The sequence below is a fragment of the Bombus flavifrons genome, chromosome 14 (genome assembly GCF_040668555.2).
Source record: "Bombus flavifrons isolate JBK064 chromosome 14, iyBomFlav1_principal, whole genome shotgun sequence".
Classification (NCBI taxonomy): Eukaryota; Metazoa; Arthropoda; class Insecta; order Hymenoptera; family Apidae; genus Bombus; species Bombus flavifrons.
In genome coordinates this window covers 6,145,023-6,171,892 of record NC_138455.1, presented here as the reverse complement: position 1 = coordinate 6,171,892, position 26,870 = coordinate 6,145,023, and the positions used below count along the sequence as shown (strand labels likewise).

Below are 26,870 nucleotides of genomic sequence, written 5' to 3'. Positions count from 1 at the left end.
TGGTGCAAAATTGGTGGCCATGGGTTAATTTCAATCATTGCGATTTACCGATACGATGCCTGATACACTGACCTAGAATAATAAGATCAAACATGATCATTGATACGATTGAAAACCAGTGTGATACATTTAATATTAAAATTTTGCTATCTTGCCGCTATCTGAGTTAGACTGTTAGATCTATCGATTCGTTCTTATTTTAGTCTCCGCAGATTTCTCTGTTAGTATTGCATATTAGATATTTTTCTCATGTTAGATATGTTCTTTCTCTGAAAATTCGTCATGTTTCTATTCTTATTGCATCCTAATAGGTTAAAGTGTAATGTATTTTTATCAGCCTGGTCTCTCAACGTCTGCTATCCTACTGTATCTATTTTAGTATTTAATTTCTTTTTTAGATGAACTTCTATAAATAAGGATAAAGGACGAAGGAAAATACATGGAAAAATATGAGGAAGAAAATCGGCTAGGAGATTGATAGGCAGATGAATTATTTGGTTCAGGAGGAAATCTGAAATATAATTTGAAGGTGGGTCGAAGCTTCATTTAATTTTTGGACAGGGCGTACGTAAAAGCACAGAACTCTCTTCTTTTGAAGGGAAATCGTTCCTCGTGCGTGCTGCAGCTGCGGCCGCTGACTCGTCCCGTCATTAATTTCGTGTTACTGCCTCGGCATGCTTGTATCGAGTGCACGTTCGAATGGATTATCGATTCTTTCATCGTGCACAGCAAATGGCATCGAAACATACATACCTACAAGCACAGTAGCAAACAGAGTCTCAAAATATCCTGAAAACGTACATTTTTAATGAAATTTTCTTTCAACAATTTCGTTAGTTGGTAAATTGATATCACTTTCTTTCATTGCAATTATCTTCTATACTGGTTACTCATATTCATAATTAAAAATTGTATTTTAGGTAGACCATACTGTGTTTCAATAATATTTAATTCACGAATTTATACAATAATATACAAGTGAAGAAAAATGAAAACAATTATTCATCAAGGAATAACATAATATTTTTGTTAATACTGGAATTACCAAGTGAGTCAACGCTATTTGTAAGTGCTTGACAGTATCTGAGCGCCCGTCACTTCAATTCAGATCACACTACACGGACGGTTTTAATACCAATTTCAGTTAATTCAGGCTCTTAATGTGAATCAGTGCGATTGAATTAAATTGAACTTTTAATATTACGTCCCCTCCTCTTCCTCGAGTAGTGAGGTAATATTGTTATCTTTTTTCTGTGCAAACAAGTAACTTCAAAGGAAGATTCTTTTATAAAACGTATGTACTTTGGTATAAGTAAAATTACCATTTAATTATCATTATGAGATAAAAAGCAACGATGAGATGTAAATTCTACATGGTTTCTCTCATTGTACAATATTTCCAAGAAGCAATCGGTTCTTTGTATCGATTAAATCGCTTGAATGGGGACGATCAGAGTAATGATTTAAAACCTGTATCAGCCATCGATTTTCCCTTCTTCTTTTTCATCCAGGAATCGAAAGGTGTTGAGTGTCAGGTTGTTAAGTGGTAGCTAACAACTCGAATTCTTCGGCTTCGTTGCTTCCAGTTGATTAGCAAGAGAAAATCGAACGCCTCCACCTGCATCGTCGCGAAACATCTGTTTGCTAATTGATTCGTATGTATTTCAGACCTCCCTGAACTATCTTCCAATCTAAATTTCTTCACAGAAATAAGAATATTATTTTCCCTTTTAATCTCTTAAAAGCTTGTTACAAGCTTGTCGAAGCTTTTGTTACAATTTGGAAATTTTTATGGTGGTGGGCGTAGAATCATGATGTATGTGTAGCAGCATATATTTTAATAGAAAGCAGAATTGTCAGGAATAATTGACTTTTTATATTTTGTAATTTCTCAGTAATTGAAAATTCTGATAATTAATAATTTCTATCTTCATTTGATCTAAACCTTAAAGTTCATTAAAAGATTTAAATTTTCATTAATTTTCTTCATACCTGTGAAAATTTAGCTTGAGAAAATAAGAATCTGCATGTTCAATTTTCTAAGAAGTATATTACTATGCTGAATCCTTCTCGTATTATTCCATAATTGACATCTGTAATAAGTAATAAGTCCTTCCTTATGTTCTTCTTCTTCCATCTTAAAAAATTAAATTTCATTTTTAGTCTCCACTTTGAAAGATCAATTTTTAACAAAAAGTGGTTTCAGATTATTATTTTAGAAACAACTTCTCGTACAGTGTATATATTTTGTTAGAAAACACATCGTGTATTTATCGACGATGTATTGCGTTCCACGCATATGGAGATTGGGTGTGGATCTCTGATGTAATGTGTGCTGGATTACAGGCTGTCTCAGAGCAATTGGAGTACGAAGGGCAGTCACTCGAGCGGCTCGTATTACGTGATTTCTGTTTTTGTCCTTCCGCGATTTTTTTACCGACTCTTTCTCCTAAGTTTTTAAACTGAACATCCGAAGGTCTTCTTTATTATGGTTAAATCTATTTCTTACATCGTTAGGTTTGATCCATGGGGATCAGTTAATCACGATGACCGATCAAACTGTGAAAATCTTTCTATATTCGATTTTGAAAGGCAAACATGATTTGACTTGTACTTGTTCCATCAAACATAAGAAAATCGATAGTCTTGCAATTGAAATATTTGGGATGGATGTATAGAAAATAATTTAAAAAATAAATAAAAAAAATGAAAATTGAGGATGTGGAAATGAAAAAAGTATCTAATATTTATACATAGATAGATTGCAGATATTTATTTCCATTTATGGGAAATTTGAATGTGCAAAAATGTGCAGAATGCACATGAATACATATTCAGAATATAGCATTATGGTATTTCGAGGATGAAACAAATCTCTATTTGGGATCTATTTCTTCAGTTGTATTCATAAATTACATTAATTACTGGTGTTTATGAATTGCTTAATTAATCGAGTCAAGCATGACCAGAAAGGTACTATTCTTGCACTAAATAATATCAAATAATTCTTTAAACAAGAAAATTACAGAATCATGAAGAAAGTGAAAGCCTAATTATCGAGATAGTTTGAACTGTCAAGTTAATTAATTCAGAGTAAAATAGTAATTAGTATCGTTTCCTCGTACAACAGACTACTTAAACTATCTTCGACTAAAGTCCAACAAGTGGAAAGATGCAACCAATACCTGCTAAAGGAACAATTATGAACAAAAGGTTAATCGAATCTTCACCCTAAATAATCTTGAACGGGATTGAATTAGCATCGGCGCGTTTCTCCATAAATCACCGCCAGTTTCGCCGGAATATTCTGGCATTCTTTCGAACAATCCTAGCGGAACGTTGTCCGGAAGAAAGGGTTCGCTGCCAAGCATGCTTGGAGCGATCTCGAAGCTGTGGCAACGCGACACAAAGACCGTTTCATTTGTAATACTGCGGAAAGTTTCGTCCTGTCTAGCGCAGAAAGGGCTAGAGAGAAGCTAGGGTGGGAAACTTTTGAGAGTGGAACCTCTTCTCTCTCTCTCTCTCTTCCCTTCTTCTCTTTTTTCTCACTCCTCTTTTTCCATTTTCTTCTTGTTTCTCCCCCCCCCCTCTCTGTACTTACTACCATACTTATACAAATGCACATACACACATGCATACAGATACACGTATATACTTGACGATCGAGCAATGAAAAAACTGACCTGCTCGCAGTTTCGGCACGTAATGCCGGCCAGGGGTTGCAAAAAGCTGCAGGCGCGTGCAGCGGAAGTGTGGGGGGGAAAGGGGTGCAAAAGGGAGCAAAGGGTGAGAAAGAGAGGGAAGAGAGTGGAAGCGAGGCGAAAAAGGCGATTAGGTCGCCTCAACCCTCCGTCGAGAAAAAATTCAGATCGCGGTGAAATAGTTTTAGGATCTCTCGAAATTCTCACCCCTTTTCCGAGTTGCTGTTTTTTTCTTCGACTCGTTTGTTTGGTTTTCTAGTGGAACGTGCTCAAACTATTATGATTTTGTTAGATTTTATTACTGGATACTATCGCAGGTGCAAAGTATGCATACTGTAGACTATGACTTGATTGGATCAGATGTTACTTAAATTAACTATTTACTGAAAGATGTGATTCAAGGTATGATTACACGGTATGATGAGTACACGGTAATAATTTCAGTGATGCTCATGTTATATAAAATTAGAGTTGTGGATACTTGTAAGTTGGTAGACTTTTTTATTCTCAATTCTTGTAATCTTTATTGAAGTTAACTATAATTAGGTACTCTGATTTTTCTTCTATATATTACGAATTAATATCTGGAAAAATACAATAGAATGCAAATGAAAAGATACTAATCCAGTTAAGCCAGAATGCATTAATTTTATATTTATCTATATTATTAATCTTTGTAGTATCAACTTTATATTGAAGTCACATTTGGTTACATTTACTTAAACATATTAATAGCTAATAAGTACAAAAACAGTATTATAAAATACTAACAATTAGCTACAAAGTGATACATCAACTAAAACTATCAAAATATTAACTTCCAGTACACATCTACCCTTTCCAAATACTATTCATCATCAAGTTGAACCAAAAGTTAGCATCCCTATCATGCACCATGTAAAAATGAGCTCTCTTGGAGGTAGTGGAAAGCCTGGAAAGAGCCCCCGGGAAGTTTATCGATCCCCAGCCGAATAGGGCTGATTATTCGGTTTCAGAAGACTGGTAGGAATCGGCGTATACGAGGATCCGGTTGAAAATCGGCGAAAGGACGAAGAACGTAGCGACGATATCGGGGTAGGCGCGGTATGGAGAGAGGAGGCACGGAAGAGAGTTTGGGGTAAAAATTTCTAGAACGAGGCGAACGGGTGCAATGCACCGGTGTACGCGATATACGCTCGACGATCAATAGCCACCCCACCTTACTCAGCCGGCGGCGCATGAATGAACCTCGCCTTTTACACACTACTCGGTAGTAGTAGCTCTCTCTACTCGCGCGCGCCGCCAACGAGCTGCAACGCCGCTGCCTTCGGCCGTGTGCAGCGGTTTTCAATGCTCCTCTCTTCGCTTTGCCCGGATCTAGATGAAATTTAATCGACGTGGTAATTAACACCAATCGAATGTTAGCTGGAAATTTGATGAATTTAACAACTTTTATTTTTGTCCTTGTAGGTGTTAAAGTTGGATGTTCCATTTGGAAATGATACCTCTATCGAAGATATTCAAGACGTGTATAAGTGAAACAGAATATAAAATCCTGTGTTTGACTTGGATGAATAGATCGTGAAGAAAGCCTTTGTTAAAGGATTTCTCTTCGTAGCTGCAGGTGTTAAAATTACATATTCTATTTTGAAATAATGATATTGTTGAAGATATTGAAGATGTATGTAGATGGAATTTTGTGTTAGATATGGATGAAATTTAATGGGAGATCAATATAGAATTACGTAGCTGTTGAATTTGGAAGCGAACAAAAGTTTAATGATCCTTCTTGGGGATTGCAGGTATTGGAATTAGATATTGGTAGAAATGTAGGTGAAGTATTATAACTAATTATAAGCAATCTGAAGCTTGATCTAAATGAAATTTTCATAATTTCTTTTATACATACATTATTTCTCGTTGTGTATTATTATGCTGCTGCCGAATGACCTGTTTATAAGTACTAATTGTCTCCATGTGTTGTTTTAATAGAACATAACTTGGTGGTGGTTGTAGAAAGGCACTACATTACGAGTTTCCGTAATGGGTAAAAATATCTGTTTCTTCAACCAAATTGCACAAACCACTCTTAATTTATATAAACTTAATTGATTATTCAATGATTTGGTTTAAAATGAACAAAGAAAGAAAAGAATGGAAATCGGTCCCGATACAAAGTCGGATGAATTCGTTCGAACACTCATTCGAGCTTTTTATACGCAGCTCGAACAAAACATGGCCCAATTTTTCAGATCCCCGATAATCGGTGCCATATAGCTGACCTATCTTTTTTTATTTGCTTCGTCACGTGACCGATCAGATCATTCCATTTATTCCTCCAACATTTCACTCTGCACTGGCAAAAAAAATTTAAATATATGTAGAAATAATGAACAAGCCTAGGTATGCTAATTCTGCAATATTAAAAAACTTTATTTAAAATATTCTTTTATTTTTATAATTTTTAGATTGACCGTAATTAGTATGGAATACGCATTCCACAAAGATACAGGTTGAGAACCATCTGTTTAGAGTGCACTTGCAAGACACACAGCGCCGTACATAGTTGGAACGTTAGCCTCATATCCACCCACCACGTTATTACCGACGACTCCCAGTTATACGCTTAATGTGCGAGCTGAATTCATCGCGCGCGATTGTGCGAACTCGAAGATCATCCTTCTCGAGGAACTTTTAAAAGTTGCAATTGGTACATGCAACCCTGCATCTCTCATCTCTTTCTTTTAGATAAACTACGGCTTTCTTCATCGATGAAGAACTTTGAAGCTCAACCCTTTATGATATAAATTATATGTAACATTTAATGCAATACATGCAATGTATTTTAAAATTAGAACATTGGAACTTGTGGATTTGGTAATGCACTTACATAGAATATTCTTAGTGAAACTTGGAGCTTTCTTTTAGTGTAATCGAGGAGATTGATTGTTATAAGGAACGAGCTCTAAAAATATAGAGATTCTCAGATCGAATGATATTTTAGTATAAATTTTCATATTTTATTTTATTTCCTTACACTAACTTGCGCTCGTTAGCCATTTTCCACGTAAACCGATAGAACTGATATTCTGTGTCACTGAGTCAGAGAAGTTTGAGCTATATTGATTTCCCTTCACATTCCTCGAATCCGTCCGCGTATTGGCATTGACGATTCGCCTGGTATCATTTTCTCGCAATTTCATCTCTTCAGGGACAAGAATCTTAAAGTTAAGAAAGAAAAGATTGACATTTCTTATTAGTCAATATTTCTCTGTGTTATTAAAAACTGAAGATAATCATATTCATATTCCAATTAATGGAGGTTGATCTTTTATGGGGAAACAATCTTAAGATTTCCAAAATAATATTTTTACAAATGAACCTGCACTTCTTAGAAAATTAATGAAAATCACAAAATCTTTGATCTATTACCTACTTCATTTTCATTGTATATATTTCTTTGAAAATTCTAGTTTCTCTCAGAAGATAGCTAATGGTACAAATTTCTTTGGATAAGCAAGCGATATGTTATCTGAAAGTTGGATGAAGGAGCTTGGTATTTGCACAGTAGCTAAGCCAAACTGTAAACATCTGGTACATATTATGCTCCTCTGGTAACTGTTCGTCGTAAGTTGCCGAGCAAATAGAACTGCAGCCTTTAAGGGCAACACTGATATACTCCTGAAGCAGCGTCAAAAAACCACAGATGAGAAGAGGAGGTTTCGATTAGTCACCGTCGTGACTTGTCAGTGTGACTAATTACAAATTATTTCATACAGAACATAGCTGCTAAAAACACAATCGATTCTTTTGATAATGCGTTAGGGAGATAGAGAGTTACAAAGTTAATTACGATTGATGGCTATCATCGATGAAAATGTCGGCGATTAAATTGCATTGCTGAGCTGGGAGCCCATTGTGGATAGTAGTCACTAACACGTTTGTTCTGCGAGAAAATTAAAGTTTTGATTAAGCTTGAGATTGGGTCAAATAATTATGATAAAATAGGATAGGAATTATTCTTTTAAATATCTAATTAATTTTTCTAATTTCTTAATTTCCTAATTTTTGAATTTCTCATTAAATTTATCATATTTACCTTGTTTTTTAAATTCCAAGTTAATTTTGTTTATAATATTTTCATAATATGTTTTCCAATTTTTTTTTTTGACTCACCTAATTCTTTAATTTTTAGATTCCTTCAATGAAAATTTAACTTCCGTTTACCATCCTCTGTAGCAATTAATAATCTCGCACTCAGGATACTTTCTGTAACAAGAAAGAGGTAACATCAATGATATCTATAAAAAGTGCAACAGTCGAATAGAATAGATGCACTAGCTTTGTACCGTTTGAAACCACGATTTTGAAAGATTATGTGGTCTTATCTGCCACGTTTTATGTTTTACATCCGTTCGCGTTCACGTTTAATTAGCAAGAAACACGAGACCGATACTTATAACCTGCCATCGTAATGTCCGTCAGATAGGATGCGTGGGTGAGCACTTTCCTTTTCGTAGGTGCCATTAAACAAGCTGCGCCGCTGTCGTCCATCATTTCGATCGTATACCTGGTCGAACATGATTTTCCACCACACCTCATCCCGCATATCTGACGATTAAATGATCAACTATTTTAAAAAACCTGTTACACGTCCAAGAGTTCTATGGTACTGTGGAACTAATTAATTGTCATATTTTATCTTATGGAGCTATGGAATATTAATTATAGAATATTTAACTTATAAAATATTATGAGCTTGTGAAAATTGAATCAAATGTTATGGCTGTTATAAACTCTAATGAAGTACTTTTAAGATTGAATTCTGAATTTCTATGGTAGTAAGGATATGGGATACATACATTTTTTGGAACGAATTATAGTGGTAGTTAGGAAAAGAAAATGTTTGAGGTGGTTTCCTCGGGGTTTCTAGTTCCTCAGTTTATATTAATTTTCCTAGCTTCCTAGGTTTCTCGCACTATATTAACTTCCTTGGGTTTCTAGTTTTACGTTAACTTTCCGAGTTTCCAAGTTTCGTATTTCCTTGTTTTTCTACTCTTTCAATTTCTTACTTTCTAACTTTTATGTTAATCATATCTAATTTTTATAATAATTAAATATTAAAGTGTAGAATGTTCTAGCCAAAATCTAGTGTAAGTAATTTCAATTTACCACTGTCGACAGAAGTAGACTCGAACGGGAAGAGGAGTCGTCGGTTGTAAAGAATGATCGATCTAACGAAGGGTATAGATCGTAATACCGCCTCACGTGAACGTACTTTAAATTTGCGTATGAATGAAGCCATTCGCGTGCAGTGATGATTCAGATGGGGCCAACGTGTTCCACCCCTTCTCGTCACGCCCTCTTCACATTTCTTTCTCCTTCTTTGTAACGCTTTTATCCGACTATTTGTTTTTGTCCGTCTAGCAGAACGGGCTGCCTTCTTCTTCAGCTTTTTACCTTTCTTCATTTCACATGAAGTTCTCAGTAGTTCTGGCAGAAAATGCTGAATCCAATTTGGATACGTATACTCTTCGCGCTCGTTGTCCTTGCATCTCGTTATTAGAATATCGTTACAGAGTATAACTTAATTATTATTTTATTAATTCCTCATTACAATTATTTTTTAGATAATTGTATCGAGTCGAAGGTATCTATCTGTAAGAAGATTTAAAGGAAGTTAAAAGTTGATCGAATATTTAACAAAAATGCAGAAAATTATAATTGTTGCGAGACACCTTTGGCTGTTCCTTTAACGTTATCGGGGCATTATTGTGCACGCATAATTGACGGCGTGCAAGCGTTAAGAATGCAAATTGCACGATACCAAAAGGCCATTCAATCGCAAACATGCGTATAACTATGCAGCCGACTTGTATTTACATACTTATGCAACTCTATCTTCGCGTGTATCTACTTGCTTTTTCAGATTTCGGGTTCTGGAAGTTCGAGATCCTGATAATCTCAATATGGCTAGTTCGTGCTTCGTTTAATTGGAGCTTACGCTGTACTTGAAAGCTCACTGAAGAGAAATTATGCTTTAAAATAAAAACAGAGAAGCATATAGGCTGATAAATATTAACTGATGAAAGATTTGGTTAATTAATGAATCTTGATTTATGGTAATTAATTCGGTATTTTAGTGCAGTAGTTTTAGTTCATTAACATTGACATAAGTGATTTTAAGTCTTTAAGAGTATTGTGCGAAGATATTACTTCTTCTTTCTCACAATTAAACAATAAGGTTGTAGTCATTGCTGCAATCAACGCATAACTCTTCAGCCAACATTATTAAACTATGTACATGTCCATACTTAAACGTGTATAGCTGTATTATAGCTTTCTCTGTTTACTCTTATTCTTGGAGATATTGATGTTTCAATCAAAAGTCTGTTTAGAATTACGTTAATATTTTATGTTTCACTAATCTTCCTATTTTTCTCTATTGTTTTTAAATCAGTAGATTCTACTTTAATAACCATTAGAGAAGCTTAAGACTTAAATTTCTGTGAAAAAGATTTTGGTGTTCTTTGGACTTGTAATAGTTCAAGATCTTTTTCTTATTGACCTTTTCTTCTATTCACTTATTTATTACTTATCTGTTTATCATATCAAGTAACCATGATTTAGAACACGTAATAAATTACATTTACGCTGAATCACTGTTTCTTGTTTTTAGACATTGAAGATGCAAATACAAATCGATGACGAACATAAACAATGCAATGCATATACTTATCTATGAAGTAAAATTGTTTGTTAAAAAGGGACAGTTGGATTATTATGTAAAAATAATTGAAAATAAATTGGAGGAACATCGTGAGACTACTAGTAGTGAAACAATAATTTATCTCGAGGCACAAGATTATTATCAAGTCACGGAATAAAGTGACGGTCGCTCATTATTACGCAGGTATTGCGCATTACATACTTCCAGCTCATACTATTAAAATAGTAATGCGACGTTATAGGTAGAGAGATTCTCCTCGGCTGTGCTAAATATCTCGCTCTCGAGAGAATAATGTTTCCTCACGGATGATTCTATTCCCTACTTTGTCGTGTTTCGGTATCATACCGTTGTCGACTATTCCAATTATACTTAATTAGCTATTTAGAGAAAAACCTGTATGGGGATGAGAAAATGATGCCCTTTGGATCATATCTAATTCTTCCATTTCGAAGAACAGTATTTATTCAGAAATGAAAAATATTCTTTATTAAAAACGCTCATAATTAATTAATAATCGTGTTGGATTAATAAATTTGTTTCTAAATTAATAAATTTCTAATATTAGATATTAGATATTAGATAGAATAGAATAGAATAGAATAGATTTCTAAATTAATAAATTTAGAATTGTAACGATAGTCAGGATATAAGAAAATGTTTATAGTCTTAAAAATCTAATGAATTTGAACTCTAAATAAAATTTAATAATCTAACTAGACAAAATTTGTCAGAAAGGAGGATATTAAAATTACTTTTATTTTTTGTACCATTATTTTCATATTAACATACGGAATTTTTTTTATTCTTTGTTTTAGTTGAGTGTCCTATATTTTTGTGTCACAAGGTATCTCCACTACCGAGACGTCAGATTTCGCTTCTTTTGTCTTCAGTTTTCAAGCTAGTCGGAGACACTGCATCTTTGTGGATTATTTTCCAACTATCCGGGTTTTCTTTCTCTGCAAGTTCCCATTAACGAGTACATAATACTGATCGAGATGCATTTTATTCACATCGGTCGCATCTCTGCGATCCACTGATCCGTATTTCCTTCTTTCACTTTCTTCAGAGAGAGCTTAATCCCCCGTACGTCGATGTTACAAAAATTTTACCTGCCCAATAAAGCTTCAGGCACGATTTCACGTTCGTCAAGCTTTCATGAGTCGATAACATCCCCGACGTTGTCTTGGATCCCACTATTTATAGGTTCCCATTGCAACTCGAGCAATAATCAAGTTTGGCTTTCGTCTGTATCTGGCACGTTCAGTTTGTCCCCGTTCTTTAGTTCACGACGTCGTTTTTCCTTGCTTAGAACTCGATAGTTGTGTTCAGTATAGTTAATGAAAATCAGAAGAGTTCGTCTCTTCAGTGATAAAAAATTGTCAGCGGGTCTATTGGAATTTTTATTAAATATTTTATTAGAAAACTTTTGTTCTTGGCTTAGAATAAGGATATATGGTATCACTTTTTTATTCATGTTAAAAAATTTGAATGTTCTTTGATAATGAAGACAAAGTTCCTTTGTATGAATACGCTTTACAGTGCAACATTCCCCGGCTAAAAATAATCGACAAGTTGTTGGTGGAGAGTTGGTGGTTTTTTGAATTAAAAGGCTCCTCGGCTTGATGGGAACATGGTGTCGTGAGATTTACGAGTGCAATCTGTACCCTCTGTTCGAGAATTTCTCGTGAATCTTTCACCATAAATACGATATAAAATATGAACATTGAGCGCATAAAAGGCCTGCAAAGTATCTCATTAGCATTTGATCTTGAAGAAATGAGTCAAATTTTAATTTTGGATCAAGAAGAGGACCGACTTCTGACATTATCTAGATGTCGTCTACTTTTTAAACGTGACATTTTCTCTCATGATTTTTTAATTAATTCACATTCAGATCACGAAGAAGAGAGTATATTCTCCTATATTTATTCACCAAATTTCATAAATGTCTAAATTCGTATATCGATCCGCATAATTGTTTCTTTGCCGAGCTTATAAAATTTCTTAGAATTTACAAATATATTTCAATGTTTCAGAATTATTTGAACAGCAGAATTGCAGAAATTTCTGTCATCGTTTTTGAATCGACCTATATCGCCTAACAGTCTCGAACTGATAATAATAATCAAGCGGGACGAGAGTCTGCGCGATTCCTAGCGACGAACTCGCGATTTCCCAGCAGGCTTGTCATTTCTCGAACAACCGTTAGGAGAATGTTGGAAAATGGAACGTGCAGTGGATATAAATAAACCGATGATCGCATATCTAAATATCCGAAGAAATGAACGAACAAATTCGGGTAATTATAGTTTAGGCGAAAGTAGATCATTTAGCCGAATAAATGCTTAATTATTACTTGCTACGGATGGGTCTAATTATTTTCCATGGTTGAATGGCAAGAAATTAAGCGGAACCATCCCGTTACATTTCTTCGTGAATCTTTAGAAAACATAGTTAACTGGATAATCAGAGTAATTGTTAGCCAGTAAGAGTTCCTGCGTCAACCAGACGTCGTACTAAAATTGTTGAGAATTCTGGCTACACCGATTTTGTGCTTCTTTCTTTCTGACAAGCTGTAATTGCAAATTATAGTTGGCTATTCATTTTCTTATACTTACTAAACATTTTTGTCGTGTGTAACTAATAATTAGAAAATCATTAATTTAGGAATGTGATATTTACTTTTCAGTCTTGCAGAATTCCATAATGTAAGGCCAAATATTATAAATACCAATTAGTTTCAATGTGTTTTCATTTAAAATCGCTGTGTTAGTTAATTATTAATGACACATAATAATATCATAAATTCATAATTTTGATGACCAATAAAATATTAGATACAGAGAGTGATGTTTCTAGGTATAATTATAGGGAACAATTTCAAAGAAAGAACATGCACGCAGTTTTATAGAAATAAATCGTACACTCGAATGCTGCTGCGCATTAATTTAATTCGCTTCTGTAATTTGCAGAGGCGGAACTTGTGCTATTTACAATTGACAGTAGAAAGTGTCTTACAGTGGGTTTCAAGTGTTATTTCTTCACCAAGGGAAATGTTCCATCGTTGCCCGTAGGTTTCTCAAGCGACCTGTTAACAGGTGCAAGAACATTCAGAACTTTTGAATTTTTGGGAGATAAAGAAATTAATTAATAGAAATTAAACTCCTAGGAAAAGTCTCATACATTTAGAACTAATATTCTTCTTCGTTCCGGTGCTCAGAAAAATTAACCACTGAAGTTTCTACTGCAGTCGTGCCTGACATGTTCTATGACTACTGAAAAAGCAGATTCTTGTATCTTGGATGTACAATTTTCAGTAATTCAAACATTAAAATATTATGCTGAATTTATACATCATACAAGAATCCCTAAGTTTAGCAAATTATATTTAAAATAAAATTCAATTGAAAATTATATTCAAGACCTGAGTGTAATTATAACGGGTTTCTTATATTTGTTATATCTTAGTACTTAAACGAGCGAGGTCTCTGAAACAACATTAAGTTCCAGAATTAAAATCAAATCTATATTCTCTTTATCGCAGGTTCAACGAATCGTTTCCGGAGAAAGATTCAGCCAGTTGAACACGATCTCACGCAAATTGCCTCGTGAAAGATGCAAAAGACGAAAAAAAGGGATGGGAAAAAAGGATGAATCGTGGCGAATAGAATTTCGCCGGTCGGTGTATCTATCGATTCCATGGTTGCGTCACGATGTCGCAGGGAACACACTATCGGAACAGCGATAATTTCCAAGCGATATCGATCGCGTAACGCGATGCGTACGTAAGATGAGATTTAAATTCGCGTGCGGACATACAGTTTAGGCACAACGGACTCCAAGGGTTATGCAGCTGCAGTTTGTTAGAAGTGCATGAACCTCTCCGGAGCACTGATTCAGATATTATAAATTACATGTTTACCAAGAGAATAGATGAGAAACGCGATTTCTCTTTTATTATATGAAATATATATATTGGACAGCAATTGAAACTAGATAATTTTTAAGTAATTCTTGATAGTAAGACACCCCTTGTATCAGTATGAGAGTGTGGAATGTTGAGATAGTTCAAAGGGTCTATAAATTGAGAGGTGATGATAGATACTCATTCCTTAATTTCAAGTTTTATTTAAATTCGTTAAACCATTTAAATTGAAGTTTGCATTCATATAAGCCAAGTTACGTTCAACTTGAAGAGCTATGGATTCGAACAGTGTCTGATGATAATACCTAAAATGATGTTGATGTTTGCTGGAATATCTGTTGTAATGAAAGAAGTTGCGAATGAGTTGTTAAAAATTTTAAGAAACAATATTAAACAGAAACGGTTAATCTGAAAATCTGATGTATCTGAGGCGAGAAGAAATGTATACTTCCATATACCAGTCTTAATTATCATTTAAATTAAAAATTGTTCCGCTATAAATACCGGAGAAATTGTGAGAAACATAGATAACGATACCATATCGTTAATTATTCTTCCGGATGAGACTTGTATTTGAATGTATGAAAAGCTATACGCGTCTCTAGCGCGAAAAACGAAGAAAAATTCGTTTTAATTGCTGGCACAAGTTATGCATTGAAAATTCCTTTCTTTCAGCTACTTGTTGCGCGATGAAATTGTAGAAAAAAGTTCCGACTTCTTTTTCTTTCTGTCTATGGAACGGAGCTGTTAATGAATCGATACGGCCTTGCTGGCAAATGTATCGATCAATTACGTTTAAATACAGGTATCGGGTGTCTAGAAAGGTCAGAAGTTTCGCTGCTTGTTATGTCAATTCGAAGTAATTGATGAGTATCCATTAAATTAAAGATTCAGTATTTGTTCTCGTACAATATTTGCTCACGTTGTTTAAATGTGTGGAACATGTTAATTTATGGATTTTGGTTGTTGATTTTAACTTGATATAATATAATTTAATTTAAAAGAAATATTGATTCGCTGAAATTGTTATTGAATAATTTAAATAAAGGTCGTTGGAATGGGAAGATACCGAGCATCGTATGTTTAGGATAAATGGACAGAGAGCGTCATTAATTTAGCTTAAATCGAACAATACTAAGCATTAACCTGTCTTTTATCGTTGGTATTTATTCATGAGAATATACCTGTAATTAGATCATCCTTCTTCAATCCTTGAGTATTAGTTTCTCATTACCATTCGTAATGATTAATTGTCTCGGTCTTAAATGTCTCTACCGGTAAACACCAACAGATCATTAATTTACTTTCATATTTGATATCACCGTATCAAACTTTTAAAATGTATCTGCAGGCAAAAGGATGAGGATTTATAGATATAGAAGTCTTAAGTAATTACCGTAATTATACAAAAGCTTCTAAATCTATTATAATTCAATATTTGATTTCAGAACTATAGCAAATATTGTGTGTGTATAATGCATAGTATTTTCGCTTAATTGCAGACAAGCGTGATTTCAAGATCCCAGAGGAATAATTCAGGTTCTGAACTTCAGTATGCAAATTAGGTCCCTTCTTCTCTGTGTAGCCGCTTTTCACTCTGTCGTATTTCCCGGTGATTTCGTTCGGTACACATTCTATGCGTTAATAGGATTCCCTAGTCGGCTGTAATTAATCAACCATCGTCTGGCTAATGAGTTCTTTACGAATCCATCGATATCTCTTCATTCAAAGACAATATCTAACCACTTGAACGGCCAGCCTTGTCCATTCTGCTCCGTTTTAACGTGAAACTATTGCTCGTTACCGAACAGCTTTTATGTAATCTGTGTTAGTAGCTCAATTTTTACTCTCATGGATACGATATCCGAGTTACAGGCGTGTTTTAAATATCTTCCTTCTTTTATATCTTTATATCTTCATATCTTCTCTCCTTTGTATCATATAGATTACTTGGATATCTATTTTTTTTCTTTATTTCTTTCTTCTTTTTTTGTTCTTTAGTTGAACTATTTAGAGAATTGAAATTATGTTAGATAAGGAGATACCTTATTTTGGATTCTAAAATTCCAAATTTTCATCATTCCGATAAACTTGAAAGAAGTTACTTGCTGCAGGGTTTTGTAACGGAAATTTGAACATTCAAGAGAAGATATATAAATTCTTCAGGGTATTCTTTTTTCGGAAGACTTGAAGAGGTTTTAAAATTAGAGATATCTGAAATTTCAAATTGTTAAGCGAGAAAGAAATTTAGAAAAATTAGCTTCGTTTTGTTAAATTATCTCTTTTCTGTCACAATGTATGTCATAAATTTATAATATACTATGTTAAATATGATACAAGAAGTGCACCACAGGGTTTATACTCAGTTTTAGAATTTTCTCTTTCTTTTTGAGATTGTTCTGATACCAAAAATAATGGCTGTAAGTGTCAAGTTTTCCCAAGTTTCGCACAATGAGGGACAGGAGCGAGGGCAAGCAGGAGCGACATAAATTTAGATGAGGCTGTTTGCTCCTTTAAAGTGCAAAGCAGCTGTCGATGTTGTTTCAACGGGGAAGGCCATATCGATCGAGGTAGCATTTATAAATAAAGATTTAACATTGTGCTGGTGTGTCGAGCGGAAGTAACACGTTCGAAGGCGTGAATAAAACGCGCTTGAATGAAAAAGGTGAAAGTGCGGTTTCCCTATCAAGCATCCCGCTGAGACTGACTCCGGACCACTTTGATCATCATTTTTGAAAAACTTGAAACGATCTACGATCTTCTTACATTACACTATACTTCTCTTCAATTCATATTGTCTTGTTACAAGTAATCAGATGTTCATTTCTTCTTATTTTCATCTTCTTGAATTATTAAAAATAATCATGAAAATTTCTTTTTATCATATTGTATGACGTTACGGTTAAAACTGATTTTGATCGGTGAAGGGTATTTAATGCACTTCTATTATTATATGTATATAGAAGTATCTGGCATACTATATCGTGTAAAAATGATAAAAAAACAGTGGACTGTGGTTCAAGGATACAGTGTCCATTATTCTTTTTTAATCTCTATACAAATCGCCGTGGTAAAAAGATATCAGGGGAATGCAGTATCATTTCTAAAATAGTATTATTCGAAATGAACTCCGGCGAATACTAAATCAATTTATTTACAATTATAATTCTATACATATGTTCTCTACGATGGATTTACATTTACTTACCGATGTTTTAATTTTATTCTTATTAACTATTATTGATTTCTTAAACTATTTATTACAAACAAACCAAAACTACTATTATAATTTATTATTTAGCATCGTTTCACTAGTGTCCGCAGCTTGTTATATAAATGAAATGCATTTTTTAATTACAGGATTTCTCTCAGTTGACGAAAGAGCTCGCAGCAGCTCGCGAAAGTATCCTAGAAAGAGAAGAAGAGATATCGGAACTAAAAGCAGAAAGGAATAATACTCGTGTACGTAGAACAGACCACTAATGCATCTTATAGATTGAAGCCGGTACTTGTCTCTACGACATTGCTCACCAAGACGATTCTATTGCCTTCCGCAGCTTCTGCTCGAGCATCTGGAATGCCTGGTTTCCCGACATGAACGATCGCTTAGGATGACTGTAGTGAAGAGGCAAGCCGCCGCGCAATCTGGAGTATCGTCCGAAGTTGAAGTGCTCAAAGCTCTAAAAAGTCTGTTCGAGCACCACAAGGCTTTAGACGAGAAAGTAAGAACTTTCTGATCCATTGTTTGACGACATTGACACATTGGCAACCTTGAGGGAAGATACGGAGAATCACGATTCCCGTTCAGCCCTGAAACTGATGCTCGTTGCATTTTTTGTGAACTAGATACAAGAATGATGAGTTGTAAAATTTCTATAAAATTACCAAATGCAGCGATTCACCAGTTGAAGAGAATATAATATTAATATAATGTAGTTGGAAATGCATTAATGAAAAATATAATAATTATAATACCGATTATAAGAAATCGATATTTTAATAGTAACTAATTTTCAGGTGCGTGAACGATTACGAGTTGCATTAGAAAGGAATACAAGCCTGGAAGAAGAGCTAGCTATTACCAAAGAAGAGGTATCGTTTCAGCTAATTTTGTATATTCTTTAATACTTAATTACTGAAGTGTTTAATAATCGTGTAACAAATATAATATTTGTAATTTGAATAAAAATTCGCAGCTCCAGCAATATAAATTAAGTGGACATGCGCCTAAAAATATAGAAGATAGACCCAAGGAGAACGGACAGGCGGAAGACGGGCAACAGCAGAACAAGGTAGCTGAGAAATATCTTTACGTTATTGCACACCCATGCATAATGCACTCCACAAATATTTCACATAACACTGCTCCTTCATACTTCACAGTCATATTTATCATGAATACATGAAAAAGGTGTTCAACATGTTTAAGCGTCGTGAATTGTATTTATGCGATCTTTTCACTTTGCATGTTCATGGTTTTGATATAATTCAGTATTTCACCTAGCCACACCGTTTTATATAGAGTAATAAAGTTCGTTTTCTGCGTCATCGGATCCTCTTGTTCTCTTTCTCTCTATCTGTGATACGCTTCTAATCTCGGCGTTAGATATTGATTGATTTCGAAGTTATTGGTCACAGATTTCAGCCCTTGGCTCTTGTTTAACGATTAAAGAGTATATTCTGTGTCATCTTAGAAGCATTTGATCATTAGTGATTTTCATATGTCACAATGAGAATTACAATAGTTACTGTCAATCATATTATTCCACGTTTCATTCAATTTCCCTTTTCTATCAGAATTTTCAATTCGTTTCAAATCATGGCACTCTATGCGTCGATCAGAGGAAATCATGTAATGTCATCCTTGAACAGAGTTCAAATCTGTACCGATAAAGTGACCATCTGTTTGTCATTCATCTCGATCGTTGCATCCATAATAAGAATGCATTCGCAATAGCGTGCACGGTAGTGGTTTAGTCGCATAGCTGCATAGATACGTAGTTGTTGGGAATTGCGCGGCGATGCAGGACAGGCAATGCGAGCGAGGCATTCTGAATGTAGTGTTATGATCGGGCAGAATGAGACTGAGCAGGCAGGAGGCCAGCAGGAACAGCAACAACAACCGCAACAACAACAACTGCAGCAATCAGTACAAAAACTAGGTACGGAGAAGTCAACAGAGATCGAAAGTAGACTGAGCAATGGCAGTCTCGATCCTGTGGACCAGGATTCTGCGGCGCGCGTAATAGATTTGCAAGCTACTCTTGACAAGCAGGTATGAAAAAGTATCACGACGAACTACTTAGCGTATGTATGATTCTCTCATTGATTTAGGAACAGTCAGGTAGATGGATCGTGGAACATTTCGCGCGATAAAACGCATCCCTGACTGCTGATATTTTTGAGATGCAGAACGAATATACTCTTCTTCGTTCTCCCCTTTTTTTTCTTCTGCATGCACCTCAAGCGATTTGCAAATTTACACAAGTTCAGAAAAACATTTTTTATTGCTATTCTTGAATTAAAAACATAGAGACTTAGAGTGTCTCCGTTAAACTGCATGGTGTTGAAACACAATAACAAATTGTTATCTTTGATAATATCATTAAGCGCTTTCATTTACACACGACACTAAGAGATCTTCTAGATCAACTTTAAACTATGTTCATTAAATGTTATAGAGTATGATAGTCGTGAAGCAATTACTGAAATATTGTATTTTGTTTTCATATTGTAATGAGATTTTTTAAGAAATATTAACAGAAAAAATTAGATCGATTTTATAACACTATGTTGCACAACTTGAATTTACCTTCCATTAAATGTGCCATTGGCGCCTATGGCATGTTATAGAATGAATATATATATTAATAATGTGTGTTCCATATTCGCATGATCTAATGAATAAGAATGAATTTTTTCCCAAGCAAACTTTATAAATGGCTTAATCATTAATGTGACGTATATATATACTGACACAAAACATCCCATGCAATATAAAAACACATTTACAACTTCAATTATAGTATATATTTCAATTAGATCTAGTATAGTATCTCAGAGATAAGAGCAGAACAAGAGAGATAATGCCTTGTTAAAACATATTTGTGTAGATGTACATATTTACATAGTGCATATGAGAAACACAATTTTTAATACTCTTTCTGTACACATACAAGTAGCATATTAGATACACATTGACTTTTATTAACATTGTATTATAACAATTATTCTAGAGCTCAGAGTTGAGCACATGGCAGCGGCGGGTAGCCGAATTAAGTGGCCGAGTAGCAGAGTTGGAAGAAACTTTGTCCAAGACTCAGAAAGACCTTCTGAAAACCCAAGAAACGAATGTCAAACTGCAGAGAGATTTACGTGAAAATGTTGCCCAAAAAGAGGACCAAGAAGAGAGGATAGCGACTCTTGAAAAACGTTATCTTAATGCTCAACGAGAGTCCACTAGTTTACATGATCTCAATGAAAAGCTGGAGCAAGAGCTGCAGCATAAGAAAGCTCAATTAAAGGTAATCGTTCTTCTATATTAAATTTACAGTTTATGTCAATTTAATGACCTTTATGTAATTCATGTTTAGCTCCAAGAAGAAAAAATCGCGGCGATACAGGAGAAACTAGAACTCGCAGAACAAAAATTAGCCCAATACGCTAAGTTACCAGAAATGGAAGAGCAATTAAAGCAGAGGATGGAGGCTCTGACGCAGGTGAGGAGGCCCAACCAGGTACGCAGAGGAATTAAGTCGTCGTATCATCAATTTCTTCTTTTCTTATTCCTCTGCACTTCTATCGATACTCCCTGCCTCCAAATGTACCTATGTCGAGAATGCTTGCCCCTTTAATGTCTTTTCTTGAAAACAGTCTTCATTCTACTTCAGTTTACATATTAAATTTTTTGCAATGTTTTCCCTGTTATATTCTTCATCATTGGCCATGGCTACTCACAAATCACACAAACAATAAACACACTTCAGATTTTTTTAATTTTCTTCTAAGATTATGAAGTTAATGAATATAATATGATAATCGCGTCACTTACAAAGGTGAAGGTTGATATAAAATAATTTACTTACTTTCTATTCACTAAATATACCGAACATAGCAATCAGTGTGATTATTTTCAGAGCTTGTTAATAACTTGTAGTTTAGTGCTATTATCACATTTCTGTAGACATGTTTGTATTAGGCACGTATTTATTCTTCAATTCAATTCATTAGCTTTACATGTTAGCTCTACTGGAAGATTATATTTAGAATAAAGAACAATCTAATATATATAAATATATTTTCACGAATTCACCTCTAATTAAATTTAATATCTGCAGGCATTGATTTTAATTGTGTGAAATATTTAATAAGCAGGCTCAAGAAAGACACGGCAGTGCAGAGGATAGAATACAGAGGTTGGAAACGCAACTTGAAGAAAAGAATGCAGAAGTGATGCGTGTCAATCAACGACTTAAGATGAATGAGGAGCATAATACGCGGCTTAGTACAACTGTTGATAAACTTTTATCAGGTAATTTATATGTATATTGTGTAAAGTAATTACATTACTGATAACAAATACATTCTTATGCTTATTAGCTTTGATTTATTTCTGCAGAATCTAATGAAAGATTGCAAGTACATTTAAAAGAAAGGATGCACGCATTAGAAGAGAAAAACGCACTCACGCAAGAACTGGAAAAGACTAGGAAGATTGCGGAAGATCTTCAAAATGAGAAGGCTGAAATAGTTAAGGAATTAGGGAAAGCTCGCCTTGAAATCGATAACGTGAAAAGGCAGATGCTTCAGCAAGAAATTGCGTTCAATATTCAACAAACAGATGCTCTAACTCGAAGTTTGTCCCCCAATGCAGTGGATCCAGGTTCCTTTTCTAGGAGTGCAAGTCATAGTAGTTTTGATACTCATTCTTTACCAAGAAGAACGGGTAAACGACCTGCAATCGAAGATGATCCAGCAAAGGTAGCACATAAAAGACTAGACTTTAGTATATGAAAAATTAAATATATAATAGAAAACTCTGAATAACACGCTCTCAATTTTTTAGAATTATGTAGCGCGCACTTTAGCAGAGCAAGAATGGGAAAAGTTACAGCAGGCTCATGTCCTTGCAAATGTACAACAAGCATTTGATGTTTCTAGTGATGCAGAAGGTGACGGAGATAACGAAAGTTTATTCAGTTGTGCAGCTGATGTAATTAGTCCTACAGGACATACGGATGCTCAAACACTAGCATTAATGTTACAAGAACAATTAGATGCAATTAATAATGAAATTAGATTAATCCAGGTAATCAAACGTTATTTATTATACCATATTTTATATATCAATATGTCAAAGTGCACTTTTGATGAAGGAAGAAAAGCAAAGTACCGAAGCGCGTGCCGAGGAGTTGGAGTCCCGGGTTGGTAGTCTTGAACATATGAATTTGTTAGCCAGAGGACGAAGTCTCGAACGGGCATCTCCACCATTAAGTGGACGATCCACTCCAAAATCGCATCATAGTCCAAACAGAGATTATTTACATAAATATCATACGGTAAGTACCGTTTACTTTATAATCCTTAATCATTTTAAAATATATTTTCAATATTTTTATTATTTTGAAGGCACCAGCATCAATGTCTCCAGCGCATCTCCATCAATATGCTGCCTCTTTAGCTAGTCCAGGTCAACTTTCGGAATCCCTTCCTGCGAGCCAGGTAAATAACTGTGATGACAATTCGACATGTGTAAGGCAGTAGCATTGACATATGTGTAATTTTTTATATCATATTATAGTTGCAGTTATCAGGCGAAGAATTGCATTCAGTGAGTGAAAGGGACAGCACTGGTGGTGCAGGAAGTGGTGGTAGCGATGCGGCTTCACCGTTAACTGCTCGATCGATCAGGCTAGAACGAGTAGCACAGGCACTTGCTCACAGTCAAGAGGAACTCAGAAGGTATGTGTTTAATTTTCAATTTATCGATATCAACAAACATCGAATTTCTTCGTGGATCCAATGCTTGAACTACACGAGCACTATCTGAGAAAGCAATGATAATGTATTATAAACAAAATTTTTGCAACCACATCTCTGATAATGAGGACTCTAAGTTTTTTGTTGGAAAACAAGATGTCTTTTATGTGTATTGAATATCGTAAATATGCTATTTCATTCAATTGATTAATGCTTAAATAATAATACATAAATTGTCAAAGTCCTTGCATACATAGAGGTGGATTGCCAAAAATTCAGTAATTATTTTGTAAGTAGTTAGCATTGTGCGTTGTTTATGCTGCCAGACGCACTGGACAAGCCGGATTTCCCAGCAGTGGTTTTCCTGCTCACAGGTTAATTAAAGATTGTAGTACTGCATGTAATCCGCAACATATGCCGCTGTGCACGACATATTTGAGTGGCCCATGTGGGCATGAAATGAACAACTTAGAAGTCGACCTAAGTGACATCGATGGTAACAGATCCTTTTTATACCTTTTTTTGGAAAAAGGGATTTACTAAGATGATCTTAGGTTTTTACAAAAAAATTGTTGTAGGGACTGATAATTATAGATACTTTTGTATTGCAAAATTCACTATGGATATTTCTATTTTTTAACTATAATTTCTTATTACAAGAAACGTATGATCAATGGATAGTATGCAAGATATCACATATTTATGCCTACAGCCCCAATTTTCGAGCACAGTGGTACGGACGAACCGACTGATAGATCTGATAGAAATGAGTCCCTGGAAGAAACTGATATTAGCTTCTTCCATCCATCATACATTCAAGCCTGCCCAGTTCACGACAGACATCGCTGTCTCAAACAAACGAGGGAATTTAGGCAGCCAAGAGAATTGCATCGAGTTAACGTCGCGTCTGAATCTCCTGCGCGAATAAGGTTGTTTTCTAAGAAATAGGTGCAAAGATATAGATGGATCCAATAGATGCAATTAACAGTTTCATTATCTCAATAAAAGATTATAATTGTTTCAATAGAATTCATAGATAAGGCGGTTTTTCTATATCTTTGTCTTTAAACGGTACTTATTATGACAATCCCATCTCATAAGCAGTGATCAGCTATATTTTCAGGTTTCTATGCCTTCCCTGTAATACTGAGTAGGTATTACAACTGTTTTTTCACTATTTTGTCAAACGTAATTTATCATTTTGGACGTTCTTGGAAAGAAATATTTTTTATTCTTTCATATGATATTATATTGTTTTTATATGTATAAGATATTGGATTGTGATATAATGATATTTTTTCACGAATTTCCAAAACTGATATTGATATTGCTTCATTTCTTCTTTAGTTTACTAGTTATTTGTTTGTAGTACAATTGTCAGTTGTAGATATCTTGAATAGTACGAAATTAAAACTTGAATGCTTTAATCTGACTCAATTAGGAATATTATTTACATTGAAAATACGCAATTTGGAATAAAATATCATATCACATATATTATTCGAAGCTAAATAGTATTTGTGCTTATGCTCATGTACTATCATGTATAAGCACAATCATATCACTGCTAAAAGTCTTTTAAGTAATGCAATTCACTTGGCTCGGTAAGTTCCCTGATCATATCTTATCTCACGTAATTTAAAACATTGGTCTCTTTATGCTTTAAATATTGAAGAGTACAGATGGTTTAGAGAATCCTGTTATTAATTTGGTTGTTTGATTGTCTAGTGTGATGATGTATCTTGAAAAAGATCTGAAAATAATTTGAATAAATTCAGATCATAAAAATGATATAGAAGGTACATACAGCATAGAAAAAAAGATATAAGTCGGATAGTTTGTGGGCTAGAATGCATTATTTAGAGTAGAAATAGAAACTAGATTAGCGCTCCATGCAGCAGGCATGGGCAACATAACAACGGCGCACTCAATTCTGGGACTCCCCCTTCCCCATTGTCCTCACGTCATAGCAGCCAGGACAGTTTGCATAAGAACAACTTGTCTGGTGTTGGATTGCCAATTGGACAATTGTCTAGTTCGCATTTGCACATGCAATCTACCATGAGTCCAGCAACCGCAGCAGCAGTAGCTGCAGCTCAAAAGAAGAAAGGCATTAAGAGCAGTCTTGGTAGATTTTTCAGCAAGAAAGAAAAGGTAATGCAGATTTTAATTATGTAAGATAATAACCAAATAACTAAATAAGAAAAATGAGAAAAATCAGAGAGAGAACTTTGATTACAGATCAAGGGGAAAGATACACCAATGCCTGGAGATATACCAGGTATGGGAGGAGCAAATACACCTGCAGATCCTGATTATGGAGATAATGTTTCTGTTGCTGGCACTATGGGTAGTAAAAGCGATTTTGATCGTAGAAAAAAGAAAAGGTACATATATGTAACTAAAAACATATTCATAATTTAAATAATTAATGAATATAATTGTTATAGCACTAATTTTCTTTCAGTCCAAGTATGTTTGGAAGTATGTTAGATTCCTCACGACACGAACTTCTGGCGGAGGCAATGAAAGCTGGAACACCTTTTGCTCTATGGAATGGACCAACTGTAGTAGCTTGGCTTGAGCTTTGGGTGGGCATGCCAACGTGGTATGTTGCAGCTTGCCGGGCAAATGTCAAAAGTGGTGCCATAATGAGTGCTCTTAGTGATACCGAAATTCAACGTGAAATTGGTATAAGGTACGAAATTAAGTTATTTAACACATTCTACACATTTTGGATGACAAGCATGATGGAGTTCCATACAATATAAAATCACTAACATTTAATGTAATAATTTTTATTTTTAGTAATCCTCTACATCGATTGAAACTACGGTTAGCTATTCAAGAAATGGTATCACTTACAAGTCCATCAGCACCAAAAACTTCTCGCACAACCTTAGCATTTGGAGATATGAACCACGAATGGATTGGTAATGTTTGGCTTCCAAGTCTTGGTTTGCCACAGTATCGATCCACTTTCATGGAGTGCCTTGTTGATGCTAGAATGTTGGATCACCTTACCAAAAAGGACCTTCGTGGTCAACTTAGAATGGTTGATAGTTTTCACAGGTGATAAATCATTAAAAACAAAAATTCATGTTTAACAGTGATTTTTAGATCCCTTGATCTGATCCGAATTTTATTTATTTTTACAGAACAAGCTTGCAATATGGCATTTCGTGTTTAAAGCGATTAAATTATGATAGGCAACAATTAGAAGAAAGGAGACGAATGGCGGAAGGTGCGAACGTCGATGTTCTTGTATGGAGTAATGATCGTGTTATAAGATGGGTGCAATCTATCGGCCTGAAAGTAACTCCATTTTACTGCTTTTCATTTTATAAATCATTCATACTGTAATGATGATAAAACACAATTTCGTATTTTTAGGAATACGGTAACAACCTCTTAGAATCTGGGGTACATGGAGCTCTTATAGCCCTCGATGAAAGTTTCGACGCGAATAGTTTTGCTCTAGCTTTGCAAATTCCAACGCAAAACACACAAGTAGGTTTTAGTTTAATGTATTGCTATATAGTTATCAGAGATTAAA

At 34.7% G+C, this 26,870-nt stretch overlaps 1 protein-coding gene and 1 long non-coding RNA gene across 17 annotated transcripts in view; both read left to right on the top strand.

The window, feature by feature from the left end:
• Window positions 1–26,870, top strand: part of Liprin-alpha (PTPRF interacting protein alpha) — a 40,454-nt gene that overhangs the window by 9,907 nt on the left and 3,677 nt on the right. For 2 of the 16 annotated variants that reach the window (XM_069128067.1, XM_069128068.1), the window contains exons 3-22: window positions 17,696–17,797; window positions 17,893–18,057; window positions 18,353–18,427; window positions 18,532–18,627; window positions 19,413–19,610; window positions 20,572–20,859; window positions 20,929–21,072; window positions 21,707–21,866; window positions 21,954–22,315; window positions 22,401–22,643; window positions 22,711–22,893; window positions 22,964–23,056; window positions 23,136–23,296; window positions 23,641–23,688; window positions 25,216–25,468; window positions 25,556–25,701; window positions 25,782–26,012; window positions 26,123–26,386; window positions 26,473–26,629; window positions 26,708–26,824. In XM_069128067.1, coding sequence (XP_068984168.1) covers window positions 17,696–17,797; window positions 17,893–18,057; window positions 18,353–18,427; window positions 18,532–18,627; window positions 19,413–19,610; window positions 20,572–20,859; window positions 20,929–21,072; window positions 21,707–21,866; window positions 21,954–22,315; window positions 22,401–22,643; window positions 22,711–22,893; window positions 22,964–23,056; window positions 23,136–23,296; window positions 23,641–23,688; window positions 25,216–25,468; window positions 25,556–25,701; window positions 25,782–26,012; window positions 26,123–26,386; window positions 26,473–26,629; window positions 26,708–26,824 — 3,486 coding nt within the window. Of the gene's footprint in view, window positions 1–398; window positions 530–4,696; window positions 5,081–5,150; window positions 5,305–17,695; window positions 17,798–17,892; window positions 18,058–18,352; window positions 18,428–18,531; window positions 18,628–19,412; window positions 19,611–20,571; window positions 20,860–20,928; window positions 21,073–21,706; window positions 21,867–21,953; window positions 22,316–22,400; window positions 22,644–22,710; window positions 22,894–22,963; window positions 23,057–23,135; window positions 23,297–23,640; window positions 23,689–25,212; window positions 25,469–25,555; window positions 25,702–25,781; window positions 26,013–26,122; window positions 26,387–26,472; window positions 26,630–26,707; window positions 26,825–26,870 lie in introns of those variants that run through there. The other 14 variants (XM_069128082.1, XM_069128081.1, XM_069128084.1 and 11 more) reach the window with 14 other exon arrangements.
• LOC138187374 (uncharacterized) lies at window positions 542–1,445 on the top strand. Its single transcript, XR_011175160.1, has 2 exons — window positions 542–840; window positions 921–1,445. It is a non-coding gene; the product is annotated as an uncharacterized LOC138187374 (long non-coding RNA).